Source organism: Erpetoichthys calabaricus, chromosome 1 (assembly GCF_900747795.2).
Source record: "Erpetoichthys calabaricus chromosome 1, fErpCal1.3, whole genome shotgun sequence".
Classification (NCBI taxonomy): Eukaryota; Metazoa; Chordata; class Cladistia; order Polypteriformes; family Polypteridae; genus Erpetoichthys; species Erpetoichthys calabaricus.
Genome location: NC_041394.2, coordinates 129,482,763 through 129,501,004, shown reverse-complemented (window position 1 = coordinate 129,501,004; position 18,242 = coordinate 129,482,763). Strand labels below are relative to the sequence as shown.

Genomic DNA, 18,242 nt, shown 5'->3' with positions numbered 1-18,242 from the left:
GGCACAAAATGACAGACAGCATCTGAGATTAAGAACAATATATACATTATCTAAACCTATTTATCCAGAGCAGGATCGCAGGAACCTGGAGCCTACCCAAGCAGGTTTGGATGCAAGGCAGGAAAAATCCCTGGTATGCAATATGTATGATATGGCTGATGTTAAGTACAAAAAGAATGTGACATTTCTACTATCTGTTTTGAGGGAGAGAGAAACATTGAAAAAATTGGGACATATATTTTAAAACATAATTCTGCTACTGGATTATTTTCACAATATCAGGTATTTGAGCTGTGAATATGAACTAAAAAATATAAATGAATAAATATAGTATAAATACAAAAACAAATTAGTATGTTTAGCTTTTCATCACTTGGCAGACTCTCTTCACCTACCTACCTGTAGGTCAGTGGAGACACTGCCAACTTGGGAAATTTACAAATTTATTGTTTCGTTGTTAAACAACGTTTTTAAAGCAAAAATGATTGGTCAGCAACAATATGCTGCTCTTGTATGATGACCTTGTCAGTCTCTCGATCAGTGCCGTTTTATTTTCATAAATCAGGAGTGGTCTCCCCTCCACTTTCTCGTGTACTCAGAAAAGGGGGGAATGGATATTTGAGGAGTAAACCACAAGACAATAATTATATTATGTACATTAAAGAACCATCAACAACAAATCAAATCATTATAAAAGTAAAGTTGAACAAATTGGACTCTGCAGCTGCATGAATATAAAAAAAAAAAAAAAAAAAATCGAGTATGTGTTCAGGTAAAGTACCACTTCCGGTTAATGAATTTGACCCAAAAGTTAATACAGATTTTCAATTCTGGTGTAACAACTACATGCCAAATTTCATCTATCTATCTAGTTGCGCTTTTGAGATATTGTGCTTACACACACACACACACACACACGCACACAGACATAATTCCAAAAAACTGTATTTTCGGACTCGGGGAGGTCTAAAACATCAAGATTCATCAAAATGTCGAGATTGAATTTTTTTCATGATTACTATACTTTCTCTATACTTCGTGTGCAAAGTGGCAGGTGAATTATTGTCAATAAAAAGCAGGTACCTGAGAAGTAAACTGAAACGTTATTCACTCATGATTTTTCTGTCCTTACGGTAAAGTTTTTGTTGACCAGCACATTACGATTTCAGGCGTTTGAATTACATCCTGATATACAACAAGTGCAAAGAAAGGCATGTAAGTTGCTTTCTATTCCACAGGCTTTACACGCGTATTCAGCTCGCTCTGCCATCGCAACTGCTGTGTGAACAGCCGCCCTCCGTCACTGGATGAATATGTGCGGGCAGCTCGTGGTGGATGACTTTCAGTTTTAGAGTTAAAAGTTATAAGGGTTAATAACTAACAGCAAGAATATTCATTCTAAAATGAAAACTAAAATTATGTTTAGTAAATTATTATTTTATTTCAGTTAGTCTTTCTAGCTACTTTAATAGTTTCATTTACTTTTAGTTTTTCATTTCAGTGTTATTAATTATTTTATTTCAGTTTACGAAGATGTTTTTTTTTTTAAATAATAGTTTCAGTTTTGATTTTAGTTTTCGTTAACTATAATAACCTTGCTTGGATACATCCTTCTTTCAACAGTAATTTGGGTGGTGGAAGACCGGACACTGTTAACAGCTGTAGTTATTCTTCGGAATAGTGCAAGGTGATGTTTTCATCTTCCGCAACATCACCACCAACTGTTTCAGCATAGTCTATTGATACGCATTTAACCAATTTCCTGTGTGACCGATCAACAATTTTCACATTAATTCATTTGACTTCATCAATTCTCGGTGCTAGGATTGCCTATGTACTCATTTCGTCTGTTGATATCACTTTGGGATGAAATTCATCAATAAGATTTGGACATAATACTGTATGTCTTCTTTAATTGGGAACTTAAAGTGAGGAAAACATAAAAATTTATAAGAGCTGAGAGAGCAGGAAATGTGTCTGTCAAAAGCATTCACACAAATGAGATGTGAGTGGACCGTGTGCGTGTTTGAAAATGGTTGAAAGGAGGGCATGACTTGAAACAATCTCATGCCAAAGTCTCGTCCCATGGAACTTGAAAAGATCTTCCAAAAAGTCTTATCTCGTCGCAGGATTTTTTTTTAATAATAGAGAGATGAGTTTCATAGACATAGGAGCTGAATTTTTCACCATAAGTAAACAGAGACTAAGGCATACATAAGAGTAACATTTACACATTATCAAAGGAATCTTTATGTTTGCTTGCTAAAAGGACATAATATATTCAAGGTTTATTAGTATAGTATGCGGCAGAATGGCAAATACAAACATAATGCAAGACACTAGTTAAATAAATAAAAACAGTATAATATTAGTTTCAAGATGACAGACTATAATGAAAAATTCCAACAACTTTGCCATCCTGGGTATAAGTGAAGAAGACATCAGTTTTGCCTTGCATCTTATACTTTGATAATGCGCTTTTTTTTTTTTTTTTTTTTTTTTTAAATAAATCTTACAAAAGTTATTCAGTCCTTGTGGTCTGCATTTTTAGTAGAGTTTTACATACATTAGCCTAATTAAAAATATATATATAGTGTTCTTCATAATAATAAAATGTGTGGTTTGAACCTAATGAAATGATGTGTATAAAATGTAATGATCAAGTTCAATCTCCAGAGTCAATGAGCCAAAACCACTTTCAATAGCTACCCCATTATCAAACAGTAAACCATACTGTGACAGCCCACATGCGTGTAGTACCATATATTTGCTATATTCTGAACATATTGTTCTAGAAAAAAACCAGATGCCCAAGTGAATAGTAAAAAAAACTAAAATATTTTAAATTCTTAAAAACATTACAAAGAGCCCTTATATTCTAGTTTATTGATCTGTGGGAAATCAACAACATTTCAAAATGAGCCTTCATAAATGAGAAAAAAAACTGCACACTTGCCAAAAAATATACATTAGGGCATCTGAGATCTTTAAGTAACTATTTTAATACTTTAAAAAAATGCACACTGTCACTTTGCACAAAGTACTAGGAAGTTTAAATTCTGCACGTACTTTCCAAATGAAAACTTTTTTTTTTTTTCCCCCCGATGTTCTCCATATTATGGTGCATGCTACTGAAAATGCAGACAGACTTCTTTTTGGGGCGAATACACTGTCAGCATGACACTGCCAGATCTAAATACTAGCGTGGCGAAGTTCTCACGTACTAAAGTGACTATAGCTGCAGGTGGAAGTCCCATTGTACTTTATGGTGCCAACCAGAGTTGTGCTGTGTTGCAGCAGTCTATTAGCCAGCGAAAGTGCTGTGAAGAAGCTGTTTGTTGTTATAGTCCTGCCTTTGTCCAGTCTGATAGCAGTCACAGGACACTGTATCTTTGATTGCCGGTACAACAAAGAATTCTGAGCAGGCATCAACCACAGCAGCAACTGTGGTCATTGCTGCTCTTGTGAAAAGAATGGAGAAACAGCATCAACTCAGAGAGGGAGAGACAAGTTTGTTGTACCACGTGAATGTCACTGACAGAATAAAACTAAATAATAAAAAAAAGCACAAAACTTTTACAAGTAGCCAAAATTTATACCTGGTGTTACAGACTCAAATGAAATGTATGTTTTTATTATATTATAGTAATAATAATAGCAGCTCACTACTCTAAATGCGGAGCATTTCTGCTTTATGTATGTGTTCAGCATTTCTTACCTCACATTTCCTTTCATCCTACACTTACCCAGATCTTTGTAGACACGGAACACACATGAAATACATGTATTCCAAATAACGATATACTGTATTATATACCCAATACAACTCCAGGCACATCACACACAGATAGCCTTGGCTTGAGCTGGGAGAATGTTTTGCCTGAGTCGAGTTCTGTCATTTGGGGGAATGGGACAGGAGGCTTCTTGCTGCTTGTGCTGATCAACACATTTACAAAACAAAAGACGCCGATGGAGAGGTACAAAGGAATTTAAGAAAAATATTTTAGCCAGGGAATCAACTTACTGCCAAACCTTTGGTTTTCTGAAACACCTACTAACAAAAAAAAAAAAAAGTCACAGTATCCATTGTTGTAATACTAAATTAGAGCCTAGTTAAGAGAAACAAAAATGTCTGCTTCATAATTGGTAACACATAGTGTATAACTGGTTTGTAGTGGAAAATATTTAAAAAAAGAGTGTTTCCACATGCCTGGATTCCCTCCACTGTCTTCTTGTGTGAATATATGACTACCCCCTCCTGTCTGTTCTTCAGGGTGTAGGTCTCATCTGCATGTCTGGACCAGAAGTTTGCTGGTGTTTAACTTTTTTTTTTGTTTTTTTTTCTCTTCTTTGTCTGTGGGTGAGTAAATATCCACATACGCATGTTTTCTCTATTTATTTTCACAAACGGATCCCTCCCCGAAAAACTTGGAAGAGGATCTTATCTCAGTTTTTCTGATGTCTCACTGTTCTCATTGTCTCCACACCCACATAGTTTTCCAGCTCTAACATTTTGTACAGCATTCAATTTAGGTGTAAATGAGAATTAGGTATATTTTTATTCTGGCTGCTTCACTAAACCAGGTCTAATACTAACTGCCACTCTTTCACAATGGCTAGGTAAAAGAGTGACCGAAAGATATTTTACCATATTTTTCTGGGTCACAAGCTGTAATGTATATTTTTGCAAATACAATTAACCCAGTAGTGAGTTACCTTATCACTTTGTTAAAACAAACACCGCAAGTGATCACACAAAAAAGAAAGAAAAAAGACAAATTAATTGGAGAGACAAAAAAAAGAAAGTCAGTACTTTCACAAAACTTTTCCCAATCATGTTAATGCCTTCCTTGTTATATCTACGATGTCCAAAACAAACATCAGGGTGAAAGTCTTTCCTGACACTATCCAGCCAAGTCTAATTTTACTGGACAGTATGTTACAACTCATATGTATGCAACTATTGTTTGAGTTGATCAGAAGCACAGCTCCACTTCTGGTGTCCTAATTTTCCAAGAATCTGGCACTTGTCTATATGTGTCATCAAGTGCAACCCTGGGAGAGCCCTCTCTGACCAATATTTTAAGATTTTGGGATGTTGCCTAAGAATGTTGCCATCCCCAGAACCTGCCTACACGTCCATCCGCCACCCACCAGGAAAGAGGAAATTAGAACCATTCCATCCTGTCGCAACCGAGTGACCAAAAAACAAGCAAGAGCTTCAGCAGGCAAGACAGTGCGTATGTGTGTGTGTGTGTGAGAGAGAGAGAGAGAGAGAGAAAACACACATAAGCACTTCCCTGGAGAAACAGAGGGAGTGGCAGACTTCATAGATATTATTATCCTTGTATTCCAAGGAGTAAAGATATTGCTTCCTCTTCCTTACCCCTCCCCTGAGGATCGGCACTGGAAATATCTTTAACAGAAGCTGCAACACAGAATCAAAACTGTGCATGCCCTTTTCAAATGATCTCTAAAAATAATATTCTACTACCTGCTGTGCCGTCTTCTGTATGTAAACAAAGTAGACCACTGGCTTCTGCTTTACACACATTTTTAAAGTACAAACAAAATAATAGCATATTCATTTACACATTTTTTTTGCTCCTGAAAAAATATCACTGTGATGCAAATTGTCAGTATACAGTAAACATATCTATTTATTACAAAGACAACTTATTCTAAGTGTTTTAAGTCTCTTTCCATAGTGACACAATAACATGCCATATTATATTAGGCCACAACAACTCTTTAAATATCTACTATATAATGAAACACTAAGGTCTATGTGCATGTCCGTCCCTGTGAGTATAATCTGATTGGTCAGTTCATCTTGGGTGACATGATCAAAAGACAAAATGCAAGCATGAGACATATGAGGAGAAGTAAAGGTAAGGAAGCACATGTCGCTACCAGGTTATACAAATCTGGTAATGATAGGAAGTATAAAAGTGAACAGGTGGAGAGCAAGGCACCCTGAAATTATGGGAACATGCTCAAAAGAAGAACTGCCATCAAGAGTGGTTCAGACAAATGCGGATACCAAGGAAAGGCTTGAATGGTACGATTAGGGTAAGAGATAGTAAAAATTTAACATCTACATATATAATTCACTAAGTCCATGGCAAGCAAGATGCACGCAAGACAGCCACGCCCGCCAACAATTCACTAAACAGCCGACCATGGTGCGAGAGTGAAAGCATTTGCCAATAATGTGTTCATTAATCAAGAACGAAAGTCGGAGGTTCGAAGAAGATCACATACTGTCGTAGTTCTGACCATACACGATGCCGACTGGCGATCCGGCGGCGTTATTCCCATGACCCGCCGGGCATCCAACCGGGTAACCAAAGTCTTTGGGTTCCGGGGGGTGTATGGTTGCAAAGCTGAAACTGAAAGGAATTGACGGAAGGGCACCACCAGGTGTGGAGCCTGTGGCTTAATTTGACTCAACACGGGAAACCTCACCCGGCCCGAACATGGCTCACAAGTGCATGTGAACTGTGGCATATGGGTGCAAAGCTGAAACTTAAAGGAATTGACGGAAGGGCACCACCAGGTGTGGAGCCTTTGGCTTAATTGGACTCAACATGGGAAACCTCACCCAGCCCGAACGTGGCTCACAGGTGCATGCGACTGAGGCTGTGTGGAAAATGAACAGTCAACGTGACTCACAAGTGCATGTGGACTGTACACAGACGAAAGCAATTCAGGTGACGAGTTGGGGCGGACACATGAGCAGGCAGTGCGTACTGAACGATGACTAAGAGATGACTTAAGAAATCGGCAGACTAGAATGGCGGGGGCGGAATGGGCATCAGACGATCGAACTTGCCTATCTAGAGGATGTAAATGTCCTAACACGGGCTCCGTAGGTGAACCTGCGGAAGGATCGTTACCGGTTGTGCCAACCCATCGTTGGACGGTTAGGACCCAAAACCTCTCGGGCCCACTTCCCCGCCCTTTCTCCAGAGTTCCATCTTTGCATTCACTTACAGCTGTATCCTCAAACCCACCCCATTTGGACAACTGTGTCTTTCAGGAAGTGTTCACCCATCAATACATAATTATACGGCGTATGCTACACCGCGGGTTGGCTAGTTTATTCTATTACTTATCTTCAACAGGTCATGTGGCTAGTATACGATAAAAAATCTACAAAATAAACTTAAATACAAAATATTTTAGATGCTACATGTTTTCAACAGTGTAATCATTGCAATTAAGAGCTATGCTTTGGAATCATATTTGCCTTCCAGCCATAGATTTTCTTTAAAATAAGATAGATCATTGAGTTTCACTAAAAAAAAAAAAAAAAAAAAAACGATGTCCCAAAAATGTTATTGTATTTCAGATTTTCAATTTCAATAAATTTTCAAAAATATCTAAAATCTTTGCTTTGCCTTGTCATTCTGGGGTATTATGCTTTGCTTGATGAGGGTGAAAATGAATTTAAATGCTTTAAGCATAAGGCTGCAACATACCAAATGGCATTGAAAACTGTGGTAAAGACATTGGACTTCTGTTATTCAATCATCAGTTGCTAGATCACTCTTTCATGTGAACTAAAAGTATAATGTTCAAGTGCCCTTCTCTCCTGCCAATATACAGTAAATTTCAATCAAATTTTATTTGTCACACATAAATTATGAAGTGAAATTCTTGGTTGCTCAACTTCAATGACTATGCATTTAAGAAGAATATTAAAAGACAGTAACAATATACATGTCTTTATAAATATTCACAAATCATTAACATACCTCAGGAAGAAATAAAAAAATGCATACAGTAGCATCTACTGGTTATTTTTTACAACACGAAGACTTCAAGAAAGAATAAAGGTAAAGAATGTAGGATAGAAAAAGGTGTAAAATATTTTTTTCAGCCAAGTGCACCATATAACTATTCACCTATACAGAAAAAAATTTAAAAGACAAAGATGAATAAAACAAATTAAGTAGCACTATAAAAGCAATTAAATACTAGGACTCTGTGAATGACCCCCCCCCCCCCAAAATATGCCATAGATCAGCTTCTTCTTGTCAGTTAATGCTATAAAATTGAAATGACAATGTAATGTTAAACAGAAGTAGCGAGGTATCATGTGACAGCAAGTAAGCGGTTTATCTAACATTTCACTATTTAAATAGTTAATTTCAAATGACCATTTTTATTTAAAAAAACAATGGATAGCAATAATCCAAATGCATATTATTCATTTGATACTCTTCACTACTGGAAGGTGTACTTGAAAACAAAATGTAAAGATGGCACTTACTTTTTGAGAGGCTCAATGACCGTTTTCTGTATCTGGTTAACCTGTTATGGAACAAATCAGAATTTCAGACTGGCAAAACAAAATAGTGAAGGCTATATAAAATATAAAACAAACATTCGGACCTTCACTAAAGCAGAAGTACTCAGACTAAGTCAGGTTGGCTAGAGTTTCTGCGGGTAGTGAAATCAACTTGTTTTTATGTCAGAAACTATTCTCAGCCTCATACTAGAATGTTTCAACTCAATGATGCTTTTGATGATAGGTCTCTGAATGTCAGTCATGAATTAAAATTTATTCCACACCTTAGAATTTGTTTTAATAAATTTAGCATGTATTAGCTCTTGCTAAACTGAATAATATCCATTACTTTCACTCTGTAGGGTACAGTGAAGTTTTCTGGTTACAAGATTTCTTTGTACATATTAGACTTTCTGATTGTCAATACTATAAGCACTATTACTTGCTTAATCCCCTCAAACAGGTCGTTACTTTAGATGACAGGGAAGTTGTACCGTACATGTATCACACTGAGCAAGCATTTTAAATGCTTTTTAATGATGCAGAGAACACACAACATTCTGTAAATCCATTTAAATATTAACATATACACTGCCCATTATAAAATAAACATCATTTCAAAACTCATTAACAAAATCAGCATCTCCCAGCTTTAAGAATATTATCAAAAAAATAAAAACATGTATAAAAACAGAAATGCAAAGTATGCTTGCTTTATGCAATTTTAATTCCTGGGGTGTGGTGCTAAAAAGCTCTCTGTCTATGATGAAGTGCTTTCAGATGGCAGACTCTTCTCATGCAAAAATAACAAATCTAACCATATTCACACCTGAGCCTGTTCCAAAATTTCAAGTATATATCTATTTTCTAAACTTGACTTATCAATAACAGGGTTTTAAGGAATCAACGAGTATCTCAGAAAAATCAAGCAAAAGGCAGGGACCAACCCTGGATAAGAAGACAGTCCACTGCAGAACAAACTTACACACACACACCCTTGCTCATGTAAAATGGAATAAATAAGAATAACCAGTTAAACCTAAGCCCTTTTAGAGACTAGCACTACAACATAGCCACCATGGGATCAATTTGCTTGATAAGGGGCAAAAAACACAAAAAAAGACAATTTACAAATACAGACATCCTAGCACTCAGTAAAAAATGTTGTTCAAACAAAGCTATTTGTGGTTTCTGGCAAAGGCAAATGTAAAAGAGAAGCAGGCTATCGAAGAGCCACTCCCGTCTATTTCCCCCACCCACGACAATAATTGAAAAAGGATTTTTCTTCTGGATCCTTCCACTTCCACTGCATATTTCTATGCATTCAGAAAAGGTACAGTAACAATTTTAAGCAATTAACCTACCACGTTATTAGATTACATTCAGGTAAATCTAATATTAACAAACTGCATCGCTCCTTACATTTTCTTAAAAAGTAAATAAAAAAACACTGACATCATAAATTGTCACCAGCCCCCGCCCCCACTTAAAAAGTGTCTCACTTTCTCAGATCAACAGAGACATTTGCAGCCTCCTACTGCTAAAACATGAATCACACTAAAGACCATTCATTTCAGTCACAACTTACAGCACTTGGGTGTCATACTAACACAAATTGCAATGTATAACATGCAGCTGTCATTCTTATAATGACCACTGCAGCCAAAAAAAAAATAATGAAAATATTCAAAAATATAGCAAATAAAAGAATACTAATCTCACATCAACATCCCATAAAGCAGAACCACAAAAATGTGTAATGACGGTTAAAATTAAAAGGAAATTAGAATATTTTTAATTTAGGTTTAAATTTACTAGAAATATTTTAAGGCAGACTAACCTACTCAGATCTGAGCACGTGTTCACCCACTATATGAGCACAAGAAAAAAGAACAGGGATATTTAAACGAACACTAAAAATAAAAGGCAGAATAGACAATATAAAAAGACAAAGACACAGAAATACAGATAAGCAGACAAATCTTAAAATTAAAATATCCTTCAGTTTTTCCAAGCTTATTAAAGGAGAGTGGTTAAAGAAAAATACGCACAAGTATAGATAAAAGGTGCTAATTTGAACTTTCTGCACTTCGTACTAAAAGCCAGCTAGTTTAACTGGAATACATTTTGTAAAAATTACACCCAAAAATATATATCAGACCCGCAAAATACTGTGCCTACAGTCCTAACAGCACTAACAGAATTCCAAAAGATTTCTGAAGTCTCATAATTAATTTGACTAAAAGTGTGCTCTTTCCAGTGAATTCTCAAGCAAACAATATTAGATTGGACACCTTCCTTTTTATCATCGCAGATCAGTTCAAATATCTAGGGGTAAACATCACAAGTGAACATAAAGCTCTTTACCAACAAAATTTTCTGTATGGAAAAAATCAAGCAAGACTTGCATAGATGGTCAACCCTTCATCTCACTTTAGCTGGAAGAATTAACATTGTTAAGATGAATATCCTTCCAAAGCTTCTCTTTTTATTTCAAAATATTCCAATATACATCAATAAATCGTTCTTTAAGAAATTAGATTCAACCATAACCACATTTATTTGGAATTCAAAACATCCACATACCCAAAGAGCGACCCTACAAAGGCCAAAGGCAGAAGGTGGCATGGCTCTGCCTAACTTTCAGTTTTACTACTGGGCAGCAAACATACAACATATAAAAATCTGGACATTGACCCAAATAGATGTACATATGCAGGCTTGGTCTGCAATAGAAATAGAATCCTGCAGTTCATCTTTATATTCCTTGCTTTGCACCCCAATAAATGCAAATTATTGCCAATGTACTAATAACCAAATAGTGTTTCACTCACTCAGAATATGGAACCAATGTAGGAAACATTTTAAGATAGAGAATCATTTATCGGTGGCACCACTGCACGAGAACCAACTTTTTCAACCATCGCAAACATATGCAGTTTTAACGTCTGGAAAACATTTGGGATTAAATCACTTAGAGATCTGTACATAGACAACGTCTTTGCATCCTATGAATAATTACATTCTAAATTTAACTTTCCAGCAACACATTTCTTTCACTATCTTCAAATTAGAAACTTTGTTAAACAGAACCTGCCCAATTTCCCTCATCTCCCACCTCCCCCTATACTAGAAAAAATACTCATCAGTTTCAAGGACTTAGACAGAATCTCTGTTATATATAAAACCATTTTACAGTCCCTCCCTTTCAAAGATCCAAGAGGACAATGGGAAAAGGATCTCTCCAATCAACATATCAGAAAAGGAGTGGAAGGTAGCAATGCAGAGAATTCACTCGAGCTCCATATGTGCAAAACATACAATTATTCAACTAAAAATGATATATCGAGCACATCTGTCTCGCTTAAAATTACCCAAAATGTTTCCAGGGCAAGATCCAACCTGCGAATGCTGCAATCAAGTTCCAGTCTCACTGGGTCACATGTTCTGGGCCTGCACCAAACTAACATCATTTTGGACCAAGATTTTTAAATGCCTTTCAGACAGCCTTGGTGTCACAATCCCTCCTAATCCACTAACGGCTGTGTTTGGTGTACTTCCAGAGGGGCTTAAAGTGGAGAAGGACAAACAAACTGTAATTGCCTTTACTACACTATTGGCACATAGACTTATCTTGCTCAACTGGAAGAATCCTAACTACTCCCCTTTTAAGTCAAAGGGTAACTGATGTTTTATATTATTTGAAATTGGAAAAAATAAAATTCTCACTTAGAGGATCTGTGCAGAAATTTTCCAAACCTGGCAGGACCTAATCAATAACATTTTAGAATAAGCTTTTAAAGCACTGAGGAAGCAGATTCTCTCTCTTTTTTTGTCTTCTCCATTTATCTATATTCACTTATTACTCTATATATTTGCTTATTTTTACTAGGTTTAAATTTAATTCTGCTGGCCATGCTCTCTTTCTCAGGGGTGGGGGTTGATTTGTTTTGAATCCTATTCTTGTAAAATTGATGTATTTGTATGGAATGTTGTGTGATTTCAATAAAAATCCATAAAAATAACAAATACTGAAAAAATAAATTACACCCATAATATGTATTTTAAAAACAACAACAAGATGTGGAAAAATTTAGGAGTGCATACAGGCCAATCATTTTCCACACATGCTATTTAAACACACAGGTACTGTAAATAAAAGCATTCAGCAAATTATAGAATTATGTGTCTATATCAAAAGTAACTTATGATCTCAAATTAACAATTCACTAATAGCAACAAGAATATTAACTTGGGATATTGTTTTTTACAACAGAAATAAAAAATATAAACTTATCACAAAGAATATTAGTTGAAAACATTTTGCCATAAAATTTAGAGAGCATTGTAACAGATGCTCTTAAAAAGATTTACGAGAAATCCAAAGTGGTGCGTTTGATCACAAGGAAGAGCAAAGCAAATATGGGGAAACACGATCATTAGTGTCTGTCCTGGTACAAGGAGTGCTGGTCATCATTGCAGTTCGGGACAGAGAAGGGAATTCCTCTTTAATAGGCCTGCTTTGCATTAAGAATGACAGGAGTCCTCACATAGTGGCAAGTTCTATTTTTTATGAGGTATAACTGCCAACAGACGTTGCAAAATATGTAAAAGTTACTGAAGCAGCACAGCTGTTAGTTAAAACATCATCAGAATCAGTTTAACAGGCACTTTCTAGGTTTTAGCTGGTTGCCCCAAATCTTTTTCCTACACTTTCCATGGTCCCATGCATCCTTTGTTGCAAGAAATATACTTTAGTATCACCCAGCACCATCAACAACCACATCTTCTCCCATCTCCTCCCAAGGCTCATCAGCTGCACCTCCATCTTAATTTAAAACTTCCTAAGGGGAGAACTTGACTTTGTACAGAGGCTCAATAAATAAATAATATATATATATTTTTTTTGCAAACTTGTGTCTCTGTGGTTGGACAAATGAGATGCAAGGAAACATGCTGGTGAAAAAGGAGAAGGTAGAAGCTGACAGGGATATTTATATGTAACCGAAGACAAATGCTAGGAAAAAGATACATTTTAAAAGCAACAAACCATAAGTAAATATACATACAGTACATACATCCATCCATCCATCCATCCATCCATTTTCCAACCCGCTGAATCCGAACACAGGGTCACGGGGGTCTGCTGGAGCCAATCCCAGCCAACACAGGGCACAAGGCAGGAAACAATCCTGGGCAGGGTGCCAACCCACCACAGGACACACACAAACACACCCATACACCAAGCACACACTAGGGCCAATTTAGAATCGCCAATCCACCTAACCTGCATGTCTTTGGACTGTGGGAGGAAACCGGAGCGCCCGGAGGAAACCCACGCAGACACGAGGAGAACATGCAAACTCCACACAGGGAGGACCCGGGAAGCGAACCCAGGTCCCCAGATCACCCAACTGCGAGGCAGCAGCGCTACCCACTGCGCCACCGTGCCGCCCCAGTACATACATCATATGATATTTCTTTCTTTCATATGTTCCTTTTTAAGCAGACTAATATGTGAAAAGTAAATTGCATTGGTTTTGCAACATACATATATTTTAGTTGATTCACACCATAAAGTGTGTGATGAAAATACATGTACTTGGGTGTCCACATTAATGGCAGGGTGGAGTAGTGTCATAACACAGAGGAACTATATAAGAAACGGCATTGCAGACTCTTTTTCGTAGTGTGACTAGCAACATCCTTTACATGTTCTACAACTCTGTAATGGCTAGTGCAATTTTCTATGCTGCACTGTGCTGGGACAGTAATATCACTTCAAAAAAGGCCTGCCAAACCAACAAACTAACTTAAAAGGCAAGTTGAATTATGGGATGTACACTCAATTCCCTGGAAGCAGTGGCAAAGGAGAGAATGAAAACTAAACCGAGTGTCATTATGAACAATGCTGCACATCCTCTCTCTGACACACAGCACTTTCAGCCAACAAATTATTCATCAGAAGTGTATCAAGGAATGTTACTGGGACACCTTTATATCAAGAGCAATAAGCCTGCATAATGCCTCAATGTGACTGCCAAGTCAGACGTTTTCTTTGTTTACTTCATTCAAGTGTCTATTTGAGAGGGTTTTGTAATCATTTATTTATTGAGCTACTGTAAAAAGCTAAACTTTACCTGGGGACAAAAAAAGTTTGCTTTCTTGCTTGTTTGCTTATTTGTTTCTTTCAAAATAAATATGGTTCTAACTTGTTTTTTTTTTTTTTTTATCCCATCATCAGTTATGTCTTAGGCCGGGTTTATACTTCAAGTGACGCGACGCATGCTGCAATGGACATTCCTGCCATGCAAGCGTTTTACTGTTTATACTTGCGTGCGTACTTTACGTAAATCTGGAGGAATCCACCAGGTGGCAGTGCGAGATATTATCACTGTGAGAACAGGTTGGCATCACTGTTTTGTGAATTGCCTGGAACACCCATTAAATTCCAATGACACCTTACCGCAATATCTCAGAAAAAAGATGTTTAATTATTAAATGTTTCCTTTCCAGCTAGAATTGGGCACGAGGCAGAAACAATCCCTGGACGAGGCATCAGCTCATTGCAAGGTGAATACAAGCACTCACATGCACTAGCGTCATTTTAGTGTCACCAAATCTGCGTATCTTTGGAAGGAAACCGGAGAACACTGTGGAAACTCAGCAGGAAAACATGCAAACTCCAGGCAGAGAATACCAGCAACGTGACTCCCTGCGAGACAGCAGTGCTACCGTTCTGCCACCGTGTCACCCCCATGTGTGTAATTATTAACAGTGTTCATTATTTAAACAAAATTAATGATTTATCTGTAAAATGTAACATACATACTTTATTGCATTTCATCATGAAAGTGATATTAAGTATAAATCTTAGGATTCTAAATGTGCAGAGAGTTGGAATATCATACATTTAATGTGTTCTGTGTGACGATCTATTGCTGTCAGGTCCAGAGGAAGCCCTAGAAAAAAAATATGGCACAGAAGACGGTATGTGAAACTTTTAAAATGTATCGTGTCATTACGATCGGGAATATGCGATGCTTGAATATAAAAGCACCACGAAGGCATTTGTATGTTGGCTTTTTGCTTCACCACATCGAACCATTCATCAAACATCGAAGCACACACATCGATCTCATAGGATCCGCAAAGCTGCTTTCTGTCACATGTAGATAGTAAACAGAGACTCTTGACGTCACATTCCAACTTTTAGCACACTGCACCCCTGACTTTTTGCTGGTACTACAACTCGCGCACGCGTCATGTTAATTTCTGAGGACCTGCTCAGAGGACGCGTCAAATGAACACTGGGAACACGTGGCAGCCATGATGCATGCGCGTACGCGTTCTGAGCGTGAAGTATAAATGAGCCCTTAGTCTAATCTTTCTGCTGTACTATAACTAAACAACTAATAAAGATGATTCCAAGACCAGATGTGAACAAAACATTATGCCAAATACAACTGTACAGGTAACACAGCATCTATTAACATAGCCCTACATGTCCCTTCATGAGGCAGATGCACTAGAAAATGCTTTTTATATATATATACAGTGGAACCTCGAGATACGATCACCTCTGTATACGAGAAATTCAAAATACGAGGAAAGTATGAGCGAAAAATTCAGATCTAAATGCGAGCATTGGCTCACGTAACGAGCCACGAGCCAGGCTGTGGGTATAGCTCGCAGCTTAGCGAGGGGGCGTGGTAGCAGTTGCGAGCCGCGATCTGCGGTGTCTGCGTTTCTCACTTAAGTGCACAGGTGGGAAACTGCCCACATCCATGATTGTTCCTGTGGCTGATGGGCTGCAGCTATATAGAGAAGCGCGAGCCGGTTAAGGGGGAGAAGAAGTAAAAGAAAAGAGAGAGAGAGAGAGAGAGAGAGAGAGAGAGAGAGAGAAGCACCGGGGATTGTCATCTGTTTTTTAAAGACTGCATCCTTTTGACGTTTTAACCTCGTGTTAAAGGATTGTTATTCTTGTGTATTTTAAACCTCCACTTCACAACTGTTTTAAGGATTATTTATTTAAAGATTTATTGAATGCTCTACTGCACTTTGGACACCTGTTTTGATTCTTTTAATAATCAGTTATATTATTTACCAGTGTTATTTATTAAAGGTAGACTACAGTATATATAATTTATCAGTGTTATTTGTTAGGAAAATTGATTTTTATGTTAATATATTTGGGGTGCGGAACGGATTAACTGGATTTCCATTATTTTCAATGGGGAAGTTTGTTCTAGATACGAGAAATTCGCTATACAAGCTCAGTGCTGGAACGAATTAAACTCGTATCTAGAGGTTCCACTGTATGTATATATATATATATATATATATATATATATATATATATATATATATATATATATATATAAACAAAAAAAAAAAAACAGTTGTATGTGGTGGTATTGTGTGTGGATTAAACAAGTAACTAGAAAATGCATCACCAGGTTCATATGATTAATAAAATCCTCTAAAAGATGTCTCACTATTGTGCCATACATTGTATCAATTTTTAACAATCGTTAAGCGTCAAGATTTTTTAAAATACTTTTGTAATAAGCTATGACATAAAAATGACCATTCAGCTTGTAACACAGCAAGGGAGTGGTAATTTGATTAAGACAAAATGACTGAAATATACACGTATAAATTTAAGTGTGAAAAGAAATAAATCACCTACTAAGCATTATACTAAGAGTTATAGCAAGCAAATGCACATTAGCTTTATTTCCCGATATAAACCTTACCTTTTCTTGATTAAAGGCATCCATTCTGCGCATGGCTGTGTCCAGAGCTGTCATAGACTTCAAGAATTGAGGGTCTTGCTCACACAGTGGGTTGGATAGCAGGTCAGAAGATATTTTCACTGCTGCTTTTGACATAGCTATAACCAAAGCAAAATGACAATTATGCAGTTCATGCTAAAGACACTCTCGGAACTATGCTTTAAAATTAAGGGTTTTGATTGGCTGATAACATATTACCTTTAAAATGTAAAAAGTATCTTCTTTTGCAGAAAAATGCCTCTCCTGACAATCATATAAGTTTGGCATTCAAATATCAACATTGATAACCAAGGAAAAATGTTTCCATCCTTAAAAAGACACCAGTGCTACTATTACAAATTGGCTAATCGTTAAAAAAGTGTTTCCAATGCCCATTGTTTTATCCAACCATTAACGTATACAAAGTTTAAAAATTAAATGACCAATAAATAAGAATAGTGAGCAATATCAGCAGTAAAAAAATCTCAAGCAGCATAATACAGGTAAATGAAATTTTAAAAGGTTTTCTGGATTCTGTGACCTTCAGTATTTCAAGTGCACAGAAATTTTAACACAAATGAATCAGTTACACACCTACATAGCCCTAAGATTAGAAAGTTTAACAAATTTTGCTGATCAAAAGCATAAACACCTTGCCAGGAGCAGAAAACTCAAGGCCATTACTTTAATCAACCTAGGCCTAATTCATTTTGTTATTTACTTAACCTCTTTAATTAGTGTGTTACTTGAAAATCAGGCCTTTTTTGGTTCAAGACTATCTTTTAACTTCAACCTCCATTTTTCAGAATGCATAACATAACTTCTTGAGATAATAATTGTGAGCAATTAGTCATTGACAATCCCCTACTTCAAAATTTCTGTTGATTAAAATGTTGACATTTTTGTATGTTTTATTAAACATTAACAAACCAAAATTTATTTTACTATGTAGATATTATTATTGTATGTTTTGGCTGCTATCTTTATTCAAATGGACTTAAAAGATCAGGATATCTTATAAATGTTTACAAACAATTAAAACAACTGGAGCACAAGCAGGTTTAGGGGGTCACACAGTGAGGCAAAGGTAGGAATTACAGTTTTTGTGATATAAAATTCAGTATCTTAGCTAGTATACAATATTGGCTGTTTAAATCTACTATAACACA

General features: G+C 36.6%; 1 protein-coding gene across 2 annotated transcripts in view; it reads right to left on the bottom strand.

Annotated features, from left to right (window-relative positions):
- Positions 1-18,242, bottom strand: part of bin3 (bridging integrator 3) — a 266,316-nt gene that overhangs the window by 82,586 nt on the left and 165,488 nt on the right. For both annotated transcript variants that reach the window (XM_028806128.2, XM_051935652.1), the window contains exons 5-6: positions 17,056-17,192; positions 8,279-8,319 (exon numbers count right to left, since the gene is read on the bottom strand). In XM_028806128.2, the coding sequence (XP_028661961.1) occupies positions 8,279-8,319; positions 17,056-17,192 (178 nt within the window). The remainder of the gene's footprint in view (positions 1-8,278; positions 8,320-17,055; positions 17,193-18,242) is intronic.